This window comes from Vombatus ursinus, unplaced genomic scaffold (assembly GCF_900497805.2).
Source record: "Vombatus ursinus unplaced genomic scaffold, bare-nosed wombat genome assembly UNPS02014778.1, whole genome shotgun sequence".
Taxonomy (NCBI): domain Eukaryota; kingdom Metazoa; phylum Chordata; class Mammalia; order Diprotodontia; family Vombatidae; genus Vombatus; species Vombatus ursinus.
In genome coordinates, this window is record NW_020954556.1 from 7291679 (window position 1) to 7316568 (window position 24890).

Genomic DNA, 24890 nt, shown 5'->3' on the forward strand with positions numbered 1-24890 from the left:
GAAATTCTTTCCAACCCTCAATCTATAAACTTATGATCATATTTTCCTAATGGTATAGGGAAGTAGCTCCTAACTTTTTCTAATATAAGACCTTTTCCACATAAAAAAGGAAAATTCATAAACTTTTGCATGATATATGATCAGTATTGAGTGATTGAGAAAATACATAATGATAAAATACATACTAGAAAATCAAACTCAGATTATTTTATATTTTATTAATTGTAACAGCATCTACATACTTTTGGAAAAACAGCAATGCATATATAAAGGAGGAACATTTATTTTGTCTGTGGACGATATCCTTGCTTATTTATGGATTCATGGTTCTATGATTCTTCATGATTGCCTAAGGGCCTATGTAGGTCACAGGTGGGGAACTACAAGTGTGAGTTGTTGCACTTTTTGGAGTGTAAACTCTCTGAGGTCAGAGACTGTTTCATTTTTGTTTTTGTATATCCTACACCTAACACCTTTCTTGGCATAGAGTTGGTGCTAAATGAATGCTTGTTGATTGATGGAATTATTAACAAACTAGGATTATGAAATCTTAATTGAGAGTTACAGCAATATCAAAACAATAGATTTATTTCTGTTTTTTTCTGTTGGTCTCATTTTAGCCAGATGAAGTCTCCTGACTTGGACCCGGATTTGTTTACGGAAAGTTATTGCAAGGTGTGCAGTGCTCAGCTGATCTCTGAGTCTCAACGTGTGGCGCATTATGAGGTCAGTTCTTCTTTTTCATTCACAGCATAAAGATGAAAGGGAAGAGTGTTATTTCCCTTGTCTCTAGGGAAATGCAGGAGTCCTTAGAATGCTCCCTTCTGAACTATGGGCCCAGCTTCAAGGATGCATGATGGATATTCAGTTAGATGAGAGCAAAGATTATCTGGATTATCTGGAAGAACTAGGAAAGGCCCTTTGCCCTGATAATATTCTCTTCTCTCCTGTTCACTCATGCGTGAAACTTTTTTTCCAGGAGAAAAAAATGAAAACAACAACTGCTTCATCTTTAAAATGAATGGGTTGGACTAGGTAATCTTGAGGTTCCTCCTAGTCCTAAATCTATGATTCTATTATTCTTTTGTGCTGGTTGTGGCCTAGTGTAGTGGGAAGGGTGCTAGACTTAGAGTCTGTGGGATTTGGTTTTAAATCCTGCTTCAGATACTAACTGTGTCACCATGAACAAGTCACTTTACTAGCCCAGCTCTCAAAGAGCTCATATGCTAATGGAGAAGATAAAATATAAATAACTGAGAATATATAAGATTATAAACAAAGTAGATGGAAGGTCATCTCAGGAAATTAGCAGCTGTGGGGACTGGAAAAGGCCTCGTGCAACAAGTAGCACTTGAGTCTTGAAGAAAGGCAGGGAAACCAGGAGGCAGAGACGAGGAAGGACACAGAACATTCCAGGCATAGGAGATACCGGTGGAAAGGCATAGACATGAGTGACATGGAATGATATTTTTGAGTATGCCTGTCTAGTTGGGTCATAGATGCAATGAGAGAGTTAGTATAAGAAGACAGAAAATGTAGGAAGGGGTCAGGTTATGAAGGGGTTTAAATGCCAAACAGAGGTGTATATATTTTGTCTTGGAGTCACCAGAGTTCATTTAGAAGTAGAGTGAAATCATTAGACCTATACTTTAGAACAATTACTTTAGCAGTAGAATGGAGGATGGATTGGAGTGGGGTGAGACTGAGGCGAGGAGAACAACCAGAAAGCTATTGCAAATATCCAGGAGAGAGGTGATGAGGGCCTAGACCAGGGTGGTGGATATATAAGTGAAGATATGGGGAAATATATGAAAGATGTGATGAAATTAGAAACAAGGTTTAATAATGATTGGATAGGTGCAATGAGTGTGAGGAATGTAGGATAACAGAGTTTGTGAACCTGTTTGACTGGGAGGATGGAGTCTTTGTCAGTAATAGGACAGCTTAAAAAAAAGGGAGGGACTAGGGAGAAATAAAATGAGTTTTGTTTTGGAGATGTTGAGTTTGAAATTGTTACAGCACATCCAGTTTAAGATGTCTAAGAAGAAGTTGTAGATGTATGACCATAGATAGCTCAGCAGAGAAATTAAGGCCAGATATATACATCTGGGAGTTCTCTGCATGGAGATAAGCATTGAACCCATGGATGCTGATGAGATGACCAAATGAGGTAGTACACAGAAAGACAGAGAGAGAGAGAGACAGAGACAGACAGATAGACAGAGAAACAGAGAGAGAGACAGACTTAGGAAAGAGCATTGGAGGAAATTCACCATTTGTGGATGTGACATGGATGAAAAACCAGAGAAGGCACTTAAGAGGGCATAGTCAGACAGATAGACAGAGAACCAGGAATGAGCAATTGGACTTTTTAAAAAAAATGTTTTTCTTCTCCTTGTCCCTTCTCTTCTTCCTCTGGATTTTTCCAATTGCTTCTATTTACTACCTATGTGATTATGGGCAATCACTCAACTTCTAGAGGCAGTAGATAACTGCTGGGGCACTTGGTTGCCAAGTAACCAAAAAGAAAAGTCTTCTGCCATATTTTTCCCCTCATGAATGTTCATCTTACAAGAAATTTGTGGAATCATTTGAAGAGTAATTTTTTTTTCACTAAGTAGTTAGGAAGACCTGAGTTCAAATCCAGTTTCAGAAACCTCCTAACTGTGACTCTGGGCAAGTCATTTAACCTCTGCTTGATTGAATTTTCTCAGCTGTAAAATGGGATTAATAATAAAGTGCCTACATTCCAGAGTTGGTATGATGATCAAATGAGATAATATTTGTAAAGTGCTTAGCACATTGTCTGGTATATAGTAAGCCCTTAATAAATCCCTTCTTCCTTTTCTTTAGGACTCAACCTCTCCACATGGAGGGGATTAGAATAAGTGCTCTTTTAGGTCCCTTCTCATTTTAAAATCCAATATAAAGTTCTATGATCCCATAGAAACTCAATTAGATAGATGTAGGGGGGTGATTTAGTACAGTGGAAAGAATATTTGTGCTATTCATAGGACTTGAGTTCAAATCCTCTATATGTATTGACTACATGATTTGCAGCAAGTCACTTAATCTCCTTGGACCTCAGTTTCCTCATCAATCAAGTGAGGAAGTTGGAATAATTGGTCTCTGAACTTTCTTCAAGCTCTAGGGCCATGATTTTATAATTAAGTGACATTAGAGATTTGGCTATGTACAAGGAATGGTGGGGAAAAGTGTGAGGGTATTTCATGGCTTAGGAAGAGTGGTACCAAAGAAAAAAGATAGATGTCATAGGTAGTAGGTGGTAGAAAGGGAGAGAACAGGGAGAGAAGGCTCCTATGACAGAGATATGACTTGCTTTGCATTTTGATGAGGGTTGGTCCAGAATGAATCCCTTTTGTTTTCCAAAGAATCCCTATCAGTGGAAACATGAGATCCCAAGTGTAACAGCTCGGGAGTTATTTTTGATTGGCAAATGAGCCAGCAACTTTCCTTTTGTTTGTTAAGTCTGACAAATGCCTGATGTGACAATCTTTGCCATGGCTTAGCAGAGCTAATATTTTTGATGAAGGCAAAAAAAATTACTCCTCAAATGATGATTCCACAAATTTCTTGTAAGACAAACATTTATGAAGAAGGAAAAAAAAAAGGTGGTAGAAGACTTTTTTTTTTTGTTATTGTTACTTGGCAACCAGTGTTAGGGAAAGGAAACAAAAACAAAAAAAGCAGGCTCTCAAAGGAGAAGAGCAGCAGGGTTTAAATAAAGAAGTGTTTTATTGTGGGGTGTATTGTGCTATCTTGCCTATGCCACATTTAAACAGTGTCCTTGTGACCCTGCCCACTGTTTCTTTGTTGTTGCCATGTGAACTTGCCAAGTCAGGTCTGTGATTTGATGACAATTAGGGGAAAAATGTTTGAAAAAATCTAATTAGTTATATGTGCAATTACAGAATTGTGGAATCTCAGATTTGAGGGGTCTGAGAAGTTACCCAGTCAAACCATACCTATGCAGACATCCCCTCAGCAGCATCCTTGGCATGTGATTATCCAGAATATATCTGAGAACCTCCAGGGAAGGAGAACACATTACATCCTAAGAAAGCCCATTCCAATTTTGGACAACTCCTATTGTTAAGTAGATTTTGCTTTTATTCTTTCTGCATGTACTACTCATTTTTCTTGGGTAAGTCCTGGAGAGCTCGGCAGGTTAAGACCAATCTCTCTTTTACTTGACAGCCTTTCAAATACTGAAGTCAGCTACCACGTATCCCCTAAACTTTCTCTTCTTCAGGCTAAAGCATTCTTTAGTTCCTTCAAATGATCTTCCTAATGCACAGTTTCCAGTCTCCCATGATACTGATCATCTTTGGACTTTGGTCATTATAAACTGGAGAGCAGGAACCATTTTCTTTTGTTTGGCTTGTTTTGGTTTTGACTGATTTGATTTTAAATCTCTAACTCCTAGCAGAATGTTCTTATCCCTTGCTCTTCCTTATCTTCCTTTACTCAACATTTGCCAAATCTGATAATTTCTATTTCTGCAATATCTCTTGCATATGTCCTTCCACTTCACTTATAAAGCCACTGTCATTGTTCAGAGCCGCGTCATCTCTTACCCAGACTATTGTGATAGGTTTAATCCTTCACACAGCTGCCAAAGTTATTTTCCTAAAGTGCAACTTTGATAATATCCCCTCAATCAACAAACTTCAGCGGCTCCCCATTACCTTTATAATTAAAAATAAACCCCTCTATTTGGTATGTAAAATTCTTTACAACTTGACCCTTTTCTTCCTAATTAGTCTTCTTGGACTTTACTCCCTGCCTCTAACTCTGTATTCCAGTCATCTGGGCCTATTTGTTGTTTTGCACACACAATGCTCCATCTCCTATCCCTGTGTCTTTGTATTGTCTGTTTCCCATACCTGAAATACATTCTCCTCATCTCTACCTCGTAGAATCCTTTTTTTTTTTTTTTCAGAACTCAGCTCAAGTGCCGACCTTCTTCATCAAGTTTTCCTATCCTTCCCAACCTCCCGTTCAACCAGCTCCCAGGGAACCTTTTCCCCAGACTGCTTTGTATTCATTTTGTATATATTCCACGTAGACTTGTACATATTTGTGTTGTCTCCCTCATTATGATGTAAGCTCCTAGGGAAGAGAGAATTTTTTTTTCATTTGGCTCCTCAGCTTCATACATAGAGAGCACTTAGTAAAGGCTTGTTGACTGATTGATATATTAGGTACTTAATAAATGTTTATTGGACTGGATTGTCCTCAATCTCCAGTTGACACAGTGAATGCATTGCATCCTTACCGAGGAGGAGAGAATTGTGTGGAAAATGTATTAGTGTTTATTGAATGTATCGGAGCATAGAAGAGGTAGAGGAACTAGAAACAGTGACAATAGTTATATCATTAGAAGCATGTAAGCTCTACAATCAACACTGCTGCAAATCAGCCAAATGTTACATAATTTCCCATTAAACACGGATGAAAACAGCTGAATGATATTCTGTGGAGGAGCTCTAGGCAGAGCTTAAATACTGTCACTGAGACCGTGCAACATTCTATCTCACCTCAAAACTCAGCTAGACCAAACAAGCCATTCTTTCCCCCATGGAAACGTGAACATAAGCTGTGTCTACATGATATCCAAACAGTCACTCTATTCACTGGGGGGAAAATCAGTCAGACTGGCCATTTAGCACTTAGCATGTATGGATCCAGAAACTGGTTTGCTGCTTAACTTTTCAACTTTTTGTTTTGGTATTATAGAGGCAGGGTTTACTGGTATAGTGGGTATCATGATGGGCTTGGGGTGAGGAAGACCTCAGTTCAATCTTTCTTCTTTATTAGTTATGTGATCTGGGGCAAGTCTTGTAACCTAGATGGTCCTCAGGCAGCTTCCTATGACTTTTTTTTTAACCAAGTCAAAACTAGATTCTTGATCTGTATCAGTGGAGTCAATTCCCAAAATGGGAGTTTTCCAAACTGCAAAATCAAGGCCATTTTGCATATTTGTTTGTTTTGGCATTATGTAGACATAGGCATAGGGTTGGAAAACCTCTTTAGAAGGAATAAATCTTTTTCCTTTTTTAAAAATACATCTTATTCATCTTTTGTTTTTATTTCACCTACAATTGCTATTGTATTTCTCTCCATACCCCTTCCAAAGAGTCGACTCAGATAGCTAAGCATAAAAGAGGGGAAAAACAGATCAACAATACAAACCAACCTATGAAAACATTTTGTTATTAGGTGCAATCAGTATTTATTAAGTGCCTACTATGTGACAGGCACTGTGCTAAGCAGTAGGAAAACAAAAAGAGGAAAAACAGTCTCACTCTTAAGGAGCATTCCACCTAATGGGGGAGATGTGGTATTCCATAGCTATTGTACTCCTTCTGTAAAGAAGTGGAGGAAAAATGCATTCTCTTCTTTAGGGCTAAACTTGATCATTACAGTTTCCCAACATTCAATTTCATTTGTTTGGTTATAATTCTTGCCATTCACATTATTTTATTCATTGTGTATTGCTTTTCTGCTTAGATTTATTTCACTTTGAGCTAGGTCATATTGGTCTTCCTATGCTTCTCTATTAATATTTATTAATTCTTACAATACATTAATATTCCCTTACATTCATATACTACGATCTATGGTCCTTAATTGATGGGTATCAACTTTGTTTCCAGTTCTTTGCTGCCACCTAAAGTACTTCGATAAATATTTCAATGTAAGCTGGGTCCTGATTGATGCAAATAATGAATCCCATGAAGTATATTCAAAATTATAATTATATAGAATATAATAATTGGTTCCATCCCAATGGAAAAGGGCAATGTGAAGTTGCATAATGTGTCCCATTCTTAGGATTTGTTACTTGCACTAATTAGGACCTATTTGTATATGTGGCCTTTTTTTGTCATCAATCTCCTTGGGGTATACGTATAATGGAGGAATCTCTATATAGAAAGATTCACACATCTCATTTTCTTTGCATAATTCCAAATTGCTTTTCACACAAAAAAATGAAAACAACTTTTTTTCTCAAATGTTCACTTAAAGAAAATAATGTGTACCTATTGTGTGTCCAAGACTGTGCACAACACCACATAGAAAATAGAAATTATATATGAAAGTAACACCTACACACCTGAAACAATTATATAGTAACATACAGTTGCGTATAATTAAATATAAAAACAAATGACATAGGACACACATGTTATAGGATTCCTGATAAAGGAAAGTTGGTGAAGACTGAAATTGTCAAGAATGGTTTCTCAGTGAATGTGAAGCTTTGGGGGAGTTTAAACAGTAGATAGTGTTTGGAAAGACCAAGAAACAGAGGGCAGAGCATTCCAGGAAGGGTAATAAAACATGAACAATCAACCAATCAATAAATATTTATTAAGTGTCTACTAAATGTTAGGCACTGTGCTAAGTATTGAGGATACAAAAAGAGGCAAAAGACAGTTCTTACCAACAAGGAGTTTGTAATCTAATGGAGGAGCTTACAACAACAAAGACATAGAAGTTAGAATAAGGAGGATGGGATGATAATGGATTAGACTGAACTGGTTAGCATTTAAAGGATCTGGATTCTAGTCATGGCCCTATGAATGACTATTTGGACAAGTCACATCTCTCTGACGTCATCAATTTCTTCATCTGTAAAATGAAAGGGTTGGACTATATGCTTTTTATATCCATCCAGCTCTAACATCTTCTGGATCCAAGTAAGTAATTTCCCAGAAAGTCCAAATGCTACCTATCTTTTGAGACTTAGCCTAATTTTCCTATTTATTCTACTTCTCTGGTTATATCAGCTTACAATGAAATCTTTGTCCTATGAATAACAGGTCCTAGATTATTGTGGACTGTTAGAGTTAGAAGAGACTTTATATCATTTACTCCAACCCCCTCATTTACAGATGAGGAAATTGAGTGCCAGAGAGATCAACTTGTCCAAGATGATGAAGCTAGTTAGAGAGCCTTAGTTCTAGTCCAGATCTGACACTGATTCCTAACCTAGTACTCTTCTATTTAGAGCATGCTGTCCATACTATTCTTTTAAAAGTCATCATATGATCATAACTCAGTTTGTCAGTCAAAAAAACATTTATTAATCATTACTATATGAAGGTAGCTGGGTGGTTCAGTGGATAGAGCACTGGGCCTAGAGTCAGGAAGACCTAAGTTCAAATCTGGCTTCAGACACTTACTAGCTGTGTGATCCTGGGCAAATAACTTAACTGCTGTTTGCCTTAATCCACTAGAGAAGGAAATGGTAAACCATTTTAGTATCTTTGCCAAGAAAACCCCATGGACAGTATGGTCCATGAGGTCATGAAGGGTCAGATATGACTGAATGACTGAACAATAAAAACAGTATTTGAGACACTGTGCTGGGTATACAAAGAAAGACCCCCCTCCCCACAAAAAAAGGAAAACAAAAACAAAAATGGTCTTTGCCCTTAAGAATACATTCTGGTGGGGGAGACAAAGATGAAAATAAACTAGGTACATACAAAATATGTACTGACTGGATGGAAGGCAACCTGAAAATGGAAGGCACTAGCTTCTGATGGGATTGGGAAAGGTCTTTTGTAGAAGGTGAGATTTGAGCTGAATCTTGAAGGAAGACAGTGAGATTAAGAGGTAGGGGTGAGGGAGCAGAGCATTCCAAGCAGAGATGATGACCATTGTAAAAGCATGCAAATGAGAGATGGAATGACATTTTCTAGGGACTGAAATTGGCCTAGTGTACCTAGATCATAAGAGTACATGGAGCAGAGTAAGGTAAGGTGGAAGAAAACAGGAAAAGTGGGAAGAAGGGGCTAGTTTAGGAAGGACTTTAAATGGTAAACAGAGGTGTATATATTTGACTCTCAAGCAGGAGTTAGAAATAGTAAGACCTATAATTTTGTTAATTCACCTTTGTAGCAGAGTGGAGGATGAATTGGAGTGGGGAGAGACCTGTGACAGAGAGACCAACTATAATCCAATTGCAGTAGTCCAAGAAAGGTGATAAGAACTTGAACTACCATGGTTATGACTGTAAGAGCGGAGAGAAAACTCACATTAACGTAACATGGTAAAGTTTGCCCAATAATTTTTTCAACAACCTTGCTAGGCAATGTAAGTATCATTACCATTATTTTATGGAAGATGAAACTGAGGTTCAGAGAGGTTAAGTGGCTTGCCCATGATCACACAGTTCATATAGGCTCAAGCTTGGATTTGAACTTATGTTACCTGACCCCAACTTCACTTTCTTTTCTTTTCTTTTTCTTCCCTTCCCTTTGTTTCCTTTCTCTCCTCCCCCCTCTCCTCCCCTTCCCGTCTTTTCCATTTCCTTTGTTTTATTGATGCTTTTAGTTTTTTACACTACTGTCACTTCACGATAACTACCATGCCTTCCCCATGAACTCTTCATAGGAACAAAGAAAGACAATTAAGCAAAACAAACCACCACAGCAATGACATCTGACAGCTTGTAGAGCATTGCACACTTGTGGTTGACAATTTCTCTATAGAGAGAAGGCAAATGTGTTTTTCATGGATCCTTGTTCAGTCATTGCATTTAATCTGAGTTTGAATGTCTTTTAGTATTGCTTCCATTTAAATTATTGTGGTCATTGGGTATACTGTTTTCTTGGTTCTGCTTTTTTTGCTCTGTATCATTTCATATAAGTCTTTCCACGTTTCTTGTAATTTCTCATATTCATTGTCTTACGGTATAACAATATTTTCCTAGGTCACATTGTTTTCTGCCCTTGTATTTAACATATATATATATGGACACATATGTACAGATACACACATATACATATATGTGCATATTTTTATATACATATAATTATTTGCTTTCCCCCTACTAAACTCAGGAATATGATTTTATGTGTCTTTATATCTCCCCATAGTCTCTGGCATAGAGATAGGCTTACAGTAGAGCGCTGAATAAATGGATTTTTGTTTTATTGATTTTTAGATATTAATCCTATATGAGAGGGTAGATGACACTGAAGGGTGGTGTTATATTGTAAGTATACATTTGAGCTCAAGGATAACAGACAGGAAAGTACCTTAAAATTGGAGGTGACATTTTTGTAGTAATAGATAAGGAAAGTTCTTAACAACGTTGGGAAACTATCCAGATGTCTATGAAGAAGTTCTTATGGCAAAGAAACTTAGAGAATGAAATTTTGAAGTAACAACATTATCCATGAGTCTGGCTTCATTGGCCACATTTTGAGAATGGGGAAAAAAATGCATCAGCATAACTCAGTACCCGAGACTGTGAAAACTATCATCATACCTCCATCCATTTAGTGATAGGCACAGTGGCCCAGGGAGTTTTCTGAAAACCTAATTTTCTTGCTTCAGCTGTTTTGACTGGCCTAGAAAGGAATACTGACCTTCTGTAGCTTTTGCTTAATATAAAGGAACAATTGACAAGGGCTCTATTCTGCTTTTATTGGGCTGTACGAAGAACCCAATCTCAGCTTTCAATAGGCAGACACAGAAATGTGAAAAATAGGTCCCCAAACCTTGGATGGCTGACATTTGTTTATTTTCTTGCTCTCATGAGTTATCTTTCTTTTGTCTGTATGTCCCCCAAGAGATTGCCACCTCCTCTCTTTTCAATCTTCCTTTTCCTCGCTTTCTTTCCTTTCCTACTCCCAATTTCCTGAGAGAAAGTACAATCTGAGAGATGCTTTATAAATGGATTAGAGTTGTGGGTATTATATTAGGTTGTGTTTTTTTGTCCCTGCAAGCCACAGCTTAGTGCATGTAGCCAAACATCTTTCTTCCAGCGTCACTGTAGATTGATGGGTAGCGCAGGTTGATCAATATAATGAAATACGTAGGTCTTGATTTATGGTAGTTGTACAATGAAAATAATACTGAGGCAGGCTGTGTGAATCAGGATGGGGCTTTTAATATGCCAGTGTGCCTAATTTCTGTAGGTGGGGTCCAAGGGACAATGGTTGAAAATTAGGGTTCAGGTGACTCTGAGCATCTAGACAGCAAAGTGGTTCACTTATAGGATCATAGATCTCGCCCAGGGGTTCTTAATCTGGGATCTATAAACCTCAAAAGGTTACGTGGATATATTTTAAAGGTTCCATGAACTTGAATGGGGAAAAATTAAATCTTTATTTTCACTGACTTCTGAGATCTAGTATTTTCTTCTATTATTTAAAAAAAGTATTATTATATAGTTTCAGATTTCCAAAATGATCCATGGCTCAGAAAGGTTAAGGACTTGTGATCCAGGGCTTGTAGGAACCTTAAAAGTCATCTGGTCCGTCTCCCTCATTTTGCAGATGAGGAAACTAAGGCCTTAGAATGGGAACTGACTTGTTTGAGGCCACATATAGAATTGTATCAGAGGTAGGATTTGAACTCAGTTCATCTGGTTCCAGGGACAGTGCTCTTTTCATTGTGCCAGGTTGGATCTGTAGGAAAGGAGGAAGGAAACAAACATTTTTAAAGCTCTTATGATGCACTAGGCACTATGACAAGTGTTTTACAAATATCATCTCATTAAGTCCTCATACCAACCCTGGGAGGTAAGTGCTATTATTATTATTTCCATTTTAGAGATGGAGAAACTGATGTAAACAGAGGTTAAATGACTTCTTCAAGGTCACACATCTACTAAGTGTTTGAGGCCAGATTTGAACTACATAGTCTTTCTGATTCCTGGCCTAGTGCTCTATCCCACTGTGCCACCCACCTGTCTCATAGAACTCACCCTGGATCTGGGAGTGGAAAGGGGGGAACTAGCAAATTAAGAGTCTGTCCTGAAAGCAGATAGGTAGGTGGAGCACCAAATGTTGCAGACGAATTGTCCATTGATGGGGCTCTATGAGCATTGGCCCCATTTGCCTTCCTCAAGATGTTAAAAGGCTGATAATCTGCCTAGAACTGGGATAAACTGGAAGTGTAATAATCTCGGCTTATTAAGTATTGGGTCACCATTTTCCCTCCTCTTCCCATTGCTATTTTGCATTTATTTGATGTTTACTTACATCAATACTCTCCTTCAGGACAGAGAGTATTTCAGTTAAGTTTCCATACGCCCAGCAGCTAGGGTAGTTCCTGGGATATAGAATGTACTTCATAAGTGCTTGCCAGATGACGCTGTGGCCCAGTACAAAGCTTTCTCTCAGTTCTGCGTTTTTGGGGCTAACTTGAAAACATGCACATGCATACCATACATTCCTGACATCCAAGTATTCCATCTGGCTGTATTGTGTTTTGTTCCCATATCTATGCACAGAAATAAATTGTATGGGGTGACTTCTCCATCATTGGCCTAGTTAGAAGCCATCAATGACTCCTTTTAACATTCTTTTTTCCTATTAGATAGACCCCAAACATGACTTTCCCTTTGCGGTCTCCAGGACTTTGCACAGATTATTCCCCCAGGCCTGGGATGTGCAGGCCTCTTAGAATCCCTAGCTTCCTTCAAGGTCTTCAGATAACAGAACCTTTCCTGAGCTCTCACAGTTGGCAATGCCCTCTCCCTCCTTCAATTACCTTATATTTATTAAACTGTGCAAATACTTTATCTTCTTTCCCAATAAATGTAGATTCCTTGATACCAGCGATTATTTCCTTTTTTTCTCTGTAAATCCCAGTGCTGATTATAGTGCCCAAAACACAATAGGGGTTTGTTGAATTAACAGGGAATCGAAAACTCTTTGCTTTCTAATACAGTCCTAGATCCTGTTGACTGGTGAAGGGACTGTTTGAATATACTTAGAAATAAACTGAGTTAATTTCAGTTTGTGCCACTTATGAACCATTCTTTCTGCAGGGATGCAGTCTAGATATTGCCCTTTCAGGCAATTTGGACCAAATAAAAAAGAAATTTTAAATATTTATTAGAAGATAAGTATGAGGATACTATCTAAACAAAGCTTCAGGAGCTAAAAAAAGATACACAATTTTAAAGCTGACTGGTAAAACGTAAGGGCCAAATTTTGGACAACATACATGAATTATCCTTGGTTAGTGTATTTGTCCCAGCAAATAAGCATCCTTTACATGTTTGTTCTTGCTGCAATCTCTGCCATCAGAATGATATGATACATGTTCATTGATTGGAATAATGCTTTGGTGGATGTTGTTTTCATAGGAGTCTCCATCCCAGAGACCCATTAATTCCTAGCCAGGCTTTCTTATCCATGATTTCCCATATGGCCTTCATAGCACATCTTTCAACCGTGTTGGAGTCCTTTCCCTTAGTATCTCAGAGACACCTCTGTACCTCAGAGTGCCTATCTGTTTTGTCTCATTCATGACATATGACTGGTCTACCTCATTTTCTAGCTATGTATTTCTCTGATAATGTTTTTTATGTCACTTCTTGCATAGAATTCATCATTGATAATATGCTGCAACCTGCTTATGCCAACTGTGCATCTGACCCTTGTTCTTTGGGTTATTTATAATAACTCATTAATGATAACTAGGTTATTAATAATTCTCTTGAGATTATGGTGCTCCATGCTTTTGAACTCTCTAGCATATTTTTATGTTAAGAGATTGGCTTTCCTAGAAGCAAGAATTTTGAAATCTTTGAAAAAAAACTGTAGTTTTCCAATTGCAGTCTCTGCTCAGGTCTTCTTCCTACTCATGTCTCAATTCTACATTCTGTTCATTATCTGTCTGTAGTGCCTAAGATGTAAGTATACATGCATATATGCATCAATATTTCTATGTTACCCATATACATTTATATGTCTAACCAAATATTTATATGTCATAATTAAGTGGAGCACATATGATGCAAAGTATAAGCAACATAAATTTTTTTCATTCACTTTTTTATTCGATGTGTATTATTGGACAATAGCTATAGATTTTACTAAGGAGGTTTTGGAACATTCATGATATGATTTCATGATTCATTTAATTAGATTGTATCCATGCATCTCTGCTTCTTGAAAGGAGTTAGGTACCTGATATTACTGCTTTCCTCAAACATTTCCTGACATGAATGGAAAAGGGACAGCCCTTGGGTCAGTTCAGGGTAGCCTAAGAGCCTATTTCCCTGGCTGTTGTTACTATTGCTGTTGCTGTTATTGTTTTAATCCACGGGACCTTTTCATCAGTAATCCCTTGCAAGAAAGGATGACTTCCTAACGTGTCTATGTGCATGTTAAAAGGTCATTGTAGGATGATCAGATCTCGGTGCAACTAGAACCATTGATTTCACGGAGAATTTCACTTAAAGAGTTCTGAGCCTCGTGCTTTCTTCCCCCCACCTCCTACCCTACCTTGGCAAGTATAAAATTTCAAAATATTGAGTTCTTTGTCCTACATTTCTCTTCCATATGGAATGTTCTTAGGCCATATCCTCCTAAGATGCTATATCTGATTCACAGTTTTAAAAATGGAATCTGGAGGCCATCTAAAACATTTTCTCTCTCCTTTTAAACATATTCCTTGGTTCATTTGGGAGCACAGCACTTATTTTGGGAGAATGGAGTGAGACATTCTGGTCACAAGTCTGGCCTAGAGAATCTGGCATTTGATAATCAGTGCTGAAGAATATCGTGAGTACCCATGAATACACTTGGTCCAAAGGTTTTTCCACAGCTAGTATTTATGGTATTTTTCCAACCCTTCAAAGTACTTTATATAGAATTGTGGGAATTACAACATGGTAAACTGCAAACTTAATTTTGTATCTATCATTCCCAATGAAGCAGAGAATCAGCATCACAAAATTGGAAGGGATGTCAGAGGTCATAAATTCTAACCTGTCCCTGAACATGAATCCTCTACTGATATATCCTTTAAAAAGGCCTTCAATGAACGGGAACCTACTACCACTTGAAATGACCCATTTTACTTTTGGATCACATTAAATATATTTTATATATGCATATATATACACATATTTATACATATATGCATAAATATCTATATTGTCTTTTTGTTGTTGTCACTGTTTAGAAATTTTTCAGTTGCATCTGACTCTTCCTGACCCCATTTGGCAAAGATACTGAAGTAGTTTGCCATTTTTTTCTCCTGCTCATTTTACAGATGAGTGAACTGAGGCAAACAGGGTTAAGTGACTTGCCCAGGGTCACACAGCTGATAAGTGTCTAAGGTCAGATTTGAACTCAGGAAGCCAAGTCTTCCTGACTCCAAGCTCAGCACTCTATTCTCTGTGCCACCTAAATGACCCTCTCTTTTGTCTTTGTATCTTTTCACTTCCAAATATATTCCTGACCTCTCTTCTCTCTAGAGAATCATTCCTTATAACAAAGCAAAAAAAAAGGATATAAAAAAGCAATTTAGTAAAACTAATCAATACATTAACTATAAATGATAATATATGCAACATTCCATACACATAGTTCACCTCCTCTGCAGAGAAAGGAGATGTACTTTCTCATCTTTGTGGTCAAGGCTGATTATAATTTCACAGTGAGAAAATTCTAACTGTTTAGAAACTTCTTTTTTCCTTACATTACACCTATATCTACCACAATGTGATTTCTACCTAGTTCACCAGTTCTCCCTATGAGGCCAAGCAGAATAAGTCAAATCCTTCTTGTGCATGACAGTTCCTCAAATACTTGAAAAAAGGCATTATCTCCCACCATGTTCTCTTCTCCACGTAAACATCCATGGTTCTTTCAACCAATCCATACATGACATGGTCTCCAGTTCCCTCACCATTCCAGTTGCCCTCCTCTTAATTCTCCACAGTTTTCTTTTCTAAGGTGTGGCACTTCACACTCAACAGAATAGTCCATATATGGTTTGACCAAGACAAGGGACAGTAAGACTATTGCTGACTTCATTTTGGACATCTTGGCATTATCAACTCAATCTAATAAGTGTTATTAAGCACCTACTATGTTCAAAGCATCATCCTGGTTGCTGAGGATACAAAAACAAAAAACAAGCACACAAGCAAATAAATAAAACCCAATGCCTGTCTTCGAGGAACTTATGTTTTGTTAGAGGGATACAACAAGGAAAGAGATAAGCAGATGTGGCTATTTGAGGTGGAAAGAATATGAGAATATGGAATGCTTCACAAACATATCTCCCCACATGACGATCTTCCCATGAATTTTCTCTGTATCATTCCAAGTTTAGTATATGCACTGCTTCCATGGTTCATTCAATTCAATTCAATAACCATTCAATCAATATTACTGTGAGCTAGGCATTGGTGCCACAAAGAGAAAAAGTGAAAACTACACTAGCATTCGAGAAGCTTACATGGGAAGGCTTATGTGTGGGGGTCCTTATAATGGAGGAAATGCCCCAAGAGGGAACATTTCTCTCCTTCTCTGATTCTTCTTTCTCTTCTTGCTTTTTAAATGCAGGCATTTCCCAAGTTCTCTTCTCAGGCTTCTCTCTCTCCATCCTCTTTCCCTTGGCAATCTTGTCCATTCTCATGGCTTTAATAATCACGTTTGTGTAACCGATTCATGTAAATTTCTATTTTTTTGACCTCTCTCTTGGCCCTTGGGCTTGGGTTTCCCACTGCTTGGTGGATATAATCATCTAGATATCCCTCTAGAAACTCCACTTCAAACATGTTTAAAATCAACTCGGCCCACCTTCTCACATTCTAAACCAACTCTTCCCTCCAGCTTTCCTATTTCAGTCGATGACATAGCTGTTCTTCAAGTCACTTGGTCTCAAAACTTAGAGTTGTTGTTGTTTTTTTTTTGCTTATTCTGTCTCCATCATTTCCATTCACCAAAAGTTTGATAAAGTTTTGTGTTTCATAATGTGATTACTGTGATTCAAGTCTGGAGTAACCTCTGTAGTCTTAGATGGCTACAGATTTGCCAAGGCCAGGAAAGGACTTTGATCACCTAGTTACGTGGGTGGTGAAGTTTATCACTCTTGGTTGTGGACCATTAGAAGCAACTCCCCATGAGTAAAATTCAAATTTAACTCAAATATTTATTAAGTGACTGCTATGGGGAAGTGTGGTCATTTGGAAAGAGTGATGGAGGTAGAAGTCCCAGTTATGAATATTAACTCTGTCATTACCTATGTGAACCATGGACAAGTCATCTCATGTTTTTCTTTTTCAGATTCCTCATCTCTAACATAAAAAAGTTGAATTAGATGACCTCTGAGGTCCCTTGCAAATTTATACCTATTATCTTATGAGCTGTAATCTTATGTGCAAATCCCAATGCTAAGTGCTGGGGATGCAGTAAGATGGTTCTTTGGATAGAATGCTGAACTGATTCAGGAAAACCTGAGGCACAGATCCAGGCTCAGTTACTTCCTAGCTGTGACATTGAGCAAGTCACTTAACATCTGCTTACCCTGATTTCTTCATCTGTAAAATGGGGATGATAATAATAGCATCTATAATCCCAAGGTTGCTGTGAGGATGAAATGGGATAATACTTGTAAAGTGCTTTATATAAAGTACTATATCAATGCTATAATAATTATTATAACAGTTATTAATATTATGGTTATTATTAATGATATAAAGACAAAGATGAAACACTCTTTAACCTCAAGATGTTTTCATTCTACTGGGGAGATGGGTGGGTGAGTGAAATGCAAAATAGTTAAATGCAAAGTAATGTGAGGAGGAAGAAAGTACTCATTATTGGGTATTGATTGGCAAAGGCCTGACATAGGACTTAGCACCTCAGCTGAGCCTTGGATGATTTTTTTTATAACATATGTTTTTAAAACTTTGGGTTACAAATTTTCTCCCTTCCTCCCTCCCCACCCACCCTCATTGAAAAGGCAAGCAACTCAATACAGGTTATACATGTGTAGTCATGCAAAACACTTCCATAGTAGTCATGTTGTGAAAAACTAAGTATATTTCCCTTCATCCTATCCTACCCCCCCATTTATTCTGTTCTCTCTTTTGACCCTGTCTCTCCTCAGAAGTGTTCGCTTCTGATTATCCCTTCCCCAATCTGCCCTCCCCTCTATCAACCCCCTGCTCTCTTGTCCCCTCCCCCCCTTATTTTCCTGTAGGGTAAGATAGATTTCCATACCCAATTGTGTATGTTATTCCCTCCTGAAGCCAAATCCCATGAGAATAAGATTCACTCATTCCCTCTCACCTTTCCCCATTTTCTCTCCACTGTAAAAACCTTTTCCTGTCTGTTTCTTGTGAGAAAATCTACCCCATTCTACCTGTCCCTTTCTCCTTCTCCCAGCATAATCCTCTCTCATCCCTTAATTTTGTTTTTCAGATATCATCCCTTCATCTTCAACTCACCCTGTGCCCTCTATCTATCTATCTATCTATCTATCTATCTATCTATCTATCTATCTATCTATCTATCTATCTATCTATACATACATACAATTTTTGTCCCTCCCACTACCCTAATACTGACAAAGGACTCATGAGTTACAAATATCATCTCTCCGTGCAGGAATGTAAACAGTTCAACCTTAATAAGTCTCTTATGATTTCTCTTTCCTGTTCACCTCTTCCATGTTTCACTTGAGTCTTGTATTTGAAAGTCAAATTTTATATTCAGCTCTGATTTTTTCCTCAGGAAAGCTTGAAAGTCCCCTATTTCACTGAATGACCATTTTTTGCCCTGAAGATTATACTCAGTTTTGCTGGGTAGGTGATCCTTGGCTGTAATTCTATCTCCTTTGCCCTCCAGAATATTATATTCCATGCCCTCCAGTTTCTTAATGTAGAAGCTGCCAAATCTTGTGCTATCCTGATTGTGTTCCCACAATACTTGAATTGTTTCTAACTGCTTGCAATATTTTCTCCTTGACCTGGGAATTCTGGAATTTGGCTACAATATTCCTAGGAGTTTTCCTTTGGGGATCTCTTTTAGGAGGTGATTGGTGGATTCTTTCGATTTCTATTTTGCCCTGTGGTTCTAAAATATCAGGGTAGTTTTCCTTGATAATTTCTTGAAAGATGACATCTAGGCTCTTTTTTTGATCATGACTTTCAGATAGTCCAATAATTTTTAAATTGTCTTTCCTGGATCTATTTTCCTGGTCAGTTGTCTTTCCAATGATATATTTCACATTCTCTTCTATTTTTCATTCTTTTGGATTAGTTTTATAGTGCCTCAATTTCTCATAAAGTTACTAGCTTCCAATTGCTCCATTCTAATTTTTAAGGAAGTATTTTCTTCACTAAGCTTTTGGACTTCCTTTTCCATTTGTTCAATTTTGCTTTTCAGGGCATTCTTCTCCTCATTGGCTTTTTGGACCTCTTTTGCCATTTGGGTTAGGCTACTTTTTAAGGTGTTATTTTCTTCATTATTTTTTTGGGTCTCTAGCTTCACTCTCAGTTTTTCCTCTACTTCTCTTACTTGCTTCTCAAAATCCTTTTTGAGCTCTTCCATGGCCTGGGACCAATTCATATTTTTCTTGGAGGCTTTGGATGTAGGAGCTTTGGCTTTGTTGTCTTCTTCTGGTTGTATGTTTTGATCTTCTTTGTCACCAAAGTAAGAAAATATAGTCTCATTCTTTTAGCACTGCTTGCTCATGATCCCAGCCAATTACCTGAGTTATAAACTCTTTGTTAAGGTAGGGGTCTGTTTGAAGTGTGGAGAATATACTGTACCAAGCTTCAGGAGTTTTGTGCAGCTGTTTTCAGAGATACTTCTAGGGACCTGTAAATTTTCTGTTCTTCCAAGGTGCTATGATCAAGGGTGAGGTGTTTACTCCTTTCCTGGCCTGTGCTCTGGTCTATGAGTGACCACAAGCACTCTTTTCTGTCTTGGAACTTTGAGGAGGATTTCCTCTCCACCGCCACCACAAGCTCCACCACGCCAGCACTCCTCCTAGCCTCAGGACTACCACCCAGAACTGCGACCCAGATCCAAGCACAGGCAAAGCAAGAGAATCCTGCACCAGCAGAGAGATCCCTGTAACCCCTTCTGATCAGTCACTCGATTCCCCCTCAGTCAGTGGACCAGAAGCTCAGGAGTCAGCCGCTACCCCAGAGCCAAGCTTGGGGAATGGGGCTGGGACCCCACACTTCTCTCTCTCACTGCAGACACAGACTTTTCCCACTGACCTTCTAAGTTGTCTTTGGCATTCATGGGTTGAGAGTTCCGGAAATCACCACAGCTGCCCGTGATTCAGCCCTCTGAGGCCTGCTCCAGGTTCACTGAGGCCTGTGTGCCCATGCCAACTTGTGTTCTTCTCCCAGCCCAGCGTGATATACCTTTCCTTTCAACCATCCAGGTTGTCTGGGGCTGGAAATTTGTCTTTTGTGGGTTCTGCTGCTTTAGAATTTGTTTAGAGTTATTTTTATAGGTATTTGGAGGGGTTTGGGGAAGACTAAAGCAAGTCACTGCTTTTACTCCTCCATCTTGGCTCTGCCCCAGCCTTTGATGAATTTAAGGAATCAAGGAGGCAGAGCTGAGGCAGATTTATATTCTTGGTGTGGGATCTACCTCATACAAAGGTTTGGAGGCACAAGATGTGTTGTTCAATTGGGGAACAGGCAACAGATCAATTTGACTGGAACACAGAAAGCATGAATAGACTGCAAAGGTAGGTTGGAGTCAGAATAGGGAGGATGGTAAATACAGATTGTGGGATTTGTTTTACTTTAGAGAAACTTAAGACTCTTGAGTAGAAAAGTGACTTGGTCAGACACATATTTAGGAATGTACATTGAGCAGCTGGGTTGAGAAATAATTGGCCAGGGGAGACACCAGAAAGAGGTAATTCAGCTAGGAGGTCTCCTCACTCCCAAATGATATGATGTTCAGTTGGAGTTCTCTAGAAGTAAAATAAATGAGTTGCTTTGGGGTAGGTAGTGAATTCTCCACTGCCAGATGAGACCAGGTGACAACTTATTTTATTGGTGATAATTTAAAGCAGTTTCCTATTTAACTATAGGTTGGGCTAGATGTTTAGGTACAGGTGCTTGATGACCTTTGAGGTCCACTTTTTTTTTTCTTCTGGGATCCACATTCTGGGTTCCTGCTCAGGCACACACACATTGGATTAAGTGGCCCATAAGTCCTCTATCAGCTCTGAGAATCTTGTATTTCTGTGGGCTTCTAGTTTGATGCATTCACAACCATTAGGAAGATGTTAGCATTTATTTCCAAGCTGTTTCTTTAGAACCCTGCTATAAAAAAGCCAAAATAGGCCTTTATTTTTTCTTTGCGTTTACCCTTAAGCTGCATTTTCATTATGACATTTGCTTTGCAAAGTGCTATAACTCTTTTCTTACTGAAAGCTTTATTGTTTTAGGTGTTCACAAAATATCCTCCTCTTGATCTAAAATTCTTCTTTTTTTAAAATTCTTCAAAATGAAAAAAGTCATAAGAGAAAAGCACTACAATGGAGCTTCTTTATAATGCTGCTGATGTGTGACAGCCCCAGCCTCCTAGGCTTGCCATTGATTGCCTACCATTGCTTTACCATTGGTTGTCTGCTCAGCCTTTCACCCTATGTAATTGTTTAAAACAATACATATATATATATTATATATATATATAATATGTATATATACACATATATATTTATTTATTTTTAATTTTCAATATTCACTTTTATAAGATTTTGAAATGTAAATTTTCTCTACCTTCTTTCCATTTGCCCTCCCCAAGATGGCATGCAATGTGATATAGGCCATATATACACAATCATATTAAACATATTTCTATATTAGTCATGTTGTAAAGAGGAATTAGAACCAAAGGGAAAAACCATGAGAAAGAAAAAACAAACAAAAAGGGAAAAATAGTATACTTCAATCTGCATTCAGACTCCGTAGTTCTTTCTCTGGATGTGTATAGCGTTTTTGATCAAGAGTTTTTTGGAGTAGTCTTGGATTATTGAATTGCTCAGAAGAGCCAAATCTATCAAAGCTGGTCATTGCACAATGTTGCTGTTACTGTGTACAATGTTTTCCTCACCCTATGTTATTCTTGAGAACCAATATGGAAGGCAGAAAAGAAGGAAGGAAGGAGGGAAAGAAGAAAGGAAAAGAAAGAAGAAAGGAATTCCTGGATCTTTCTTCTTGTAATTTCTATCCATTAGTCCTAGTTTGAATATGATACCTTTGTCAGAGAAACTTCTTGCAAAGATATCCCCCCCAAAGTTAGCTGTTTTTCTTTATAATCTTGACTAAGTTGATTTTGTGCAAAACTTTTAAAAATTTTATGTAATAAAAATTAACATTTTATCTTCTTTGATTTTTTTATCCTTCTAATAGTAATGAACATTTTCCTTATCCAGTGTTGAAATTATTTTCTCCTTTTCTTTTCCAATTTGTTTATGGTGTTACCTTTTTATCTCTAAGTTCTGTATCCATTTGGAGCTGATCTTGGCATATGGTGTGAGGTATTCATCTATACCTAGTTTTTGCCACACTGCTTTCTAGTTTTCCCAGCAGAATTTGTGAAATAATGAGTCCTTATGCCATTTAGCTTGGGTATTTGGGCTTATCAAACATTATGCTTTGATCCTCATTTTATGTACCTAATCTGTTCTGCTGATTGACTGCTCTATTTTTAAAGCAGTACAAATAGTTTTGGTGATTACTATTTTGTAATGTAGTTTGAAGTATTGCTAGGCCCCCTTCCCTTGCACCTTTTTTCATTATTTCCTTTGAGATTCTTGACCTTTTGTTGCATGAGATGAATGTCATTTTTTTCCCTTAGCTCTATAAAATAATTCTTTGGTAGTTTGATTGTTATAGCACTAAATAGATTAACTTAGGTAGCATTGTCATTTTTATTAAATTTAGTTGACATATTTTTAAGCAATTAATATTTCTCTAATTATTTGGATCTGTCTTTATTTTTACAAAGAATGTTTTGTAGTTCGTATTTTTCTTACAAGTGCCCACAGATAGACTTCCAATATTTTATACATTATGTAGTTCTTTTAAAAGGATTTTCCCTTTCTATCTCTTCCTGCTGGATTATGTGGGTACTATAGAGAAATACTGATGAATTTTGTGGATTTATTTTATATCCTGATTCCTTACTGAAATTATGAATTGTTTAAGTTAAATTTTAATTTGCTCCTTTGCACTCTCTTCATCAGGAGTTCTTTTAAAATTTTTAAAATATATTTTATTTTTTCATTCTATTTCCTTTTCTTTTTTCCCATTTCATAGCATTTTATTTTTTCCAGTTATATGTAAAAAGATAGTTTTCAACATTTACTTTTATAAGATTTTGAGTCCCAAATTTTTTCTCCCTGCCCCTGCCAAGATGGTAAGCAATCTGATATAGGCTATAAATGTACAATCATATTAAACATATTTCCACATTAGTCATGTTGTGAAAGAAGAATCAGAACAAAAGGGAAAAACCATGAGAAAGAAAAAAACAACAAAAAGAGAGAAAATAGTATGCTTCAATCTGCATTCAGATTCCATAGTTCTCTCTCTGGATGTGGATAGCATTTTCCATTGTGAGTCTTTTGGAGTTGTCTTAGATCCTTGCATTGCTGAGAAGAGCTAAGTCTGTCAAAGTCAATCATTTCACAATGTGGTTGTTATTGTGTACAATGTTCTCCTGGTTCTGTTCATTTCACTCAGCTTCAGTTCATATAAACCTTTCCAGGTTTTTCTGAAGTTCGTTTGCTCATCATTTCTTATAGCTCAATAATATTCCATTACATTCATATACCACAACTTGTTCAGTCATTTCCCAATTGATAGGCATCTCCTTAATTTCCAATTCTTGGCCACCACAAAAAGAGCTACTATAAATATTTTTGCACATGTGGGTCCTTTTCCATTTTTTTATGATCTCTCTGGAATTCAGACCTAGTTAGTGGTATTGCTGTTGATCAGGAGTTCTTAACCGGGGGTCCATGAACTTGTTTTAAAATATTTTGATAATTATATATCAGTATAATTTATTTCCTTTGTTATCATATGTATTTTATTTTATTCATTTGAAAACATTATTCTCAGGAGTCAATAGGTTTCCCTAAACTGCCCAAGGGGTCCATCATGCAAAAAAGTTTAAGGATTCCTACTCTAGATATACCATTATGAAATCTTCAAAAAGTGATAGTTTTATTTTCTCTTTTCCTGTGACTATTATTGCTATTTCTCTTTCTTGTCTTATTGGTATGTGTATAGTATGTATGTGTATATGTTTATGTATGTATATATTTACAACATTTGTATCAATGTGTTAAATAATAGTGTTGATAACGGCCTGATTTTATTAGACAGACCTATATCCTTTTTCCATTATGCATTATTTTGGCAGTTGGCTTTAGATGTATAACACTTAGCACATTAAAGAAAAGTCCATTTATTCCTTTGCTTTTGCGTTGTTATTTTTGTTGTTTTTGTTGTTAATGGAAACAGGTTTTGGATTTTGTCAAAAGATTTTCAGCATCTACTAATATAATCACATAGTATTTTTATTAATATGGTTTTCTATGTTTATTGTTTTCCTTATATTGCATGTACCTCATATTTCTGCTACAAATCTGACTAGATCATCTTCTTTTTAATATATTGTAGCCCCTATACTATTATTTAGTTTAATGTTTTTGTTTTGATTGTCATTAAGGATATTCATAGTTTTCTAGTTTAAATATTTTTATTTGACTATTGTCAAATTTGCATCAGAGAGTGAAGTCAAATCAATAAGCATTTTTAAAGCTCTTATGATATCCTGGTATGGTCCTAAGCACTGGGGATACAAAGAAAGGCAAAAAACAGTCACCACCCTCAAAGAATTCGCATTCTAATGAGGTAGACAATATGCAAACAACTATTCACGACTGAGAAATATACAGGATAAATTGGATGCAATCTCAGAGGGAAGCGATGGACATTGAAAGGGTCCAGGAAAGGCATCTTGCATGAGAGAGAGAGAAAAAGAAAGAGGGAGGGAGAGAGAGAGAGAGAGAGAGAGAGAGAGAGAGAGAGAGAGAGAGAG

At 37.3% G+C, this 24890-nt stretch overlaps 1 protein-coding gene across 1 annotated transcript in view; it reads left to right on the forward strand.

The window, feature by feature from the left end:
• Window positions 1–620: 620 nt before the first annotated feature.
• The window catches only part of ZMAT4 (zinc finger matrin-type 4), a 303196-nt gene continuing 278926 nt past the window's right edge, over window positions 621–24890 (forward strand). The window contains exon 1 of the mRNA XM_027865263.1: window positions 621–726. Within this exon, the coding sequence (XP_027721064.1) occupies window positions 625–726 (102 nt within the window). The 5' untranslated portion in view covers window positions 621–624. The remainder of the gene's footprint in view (window positions 727–24890) is intronic.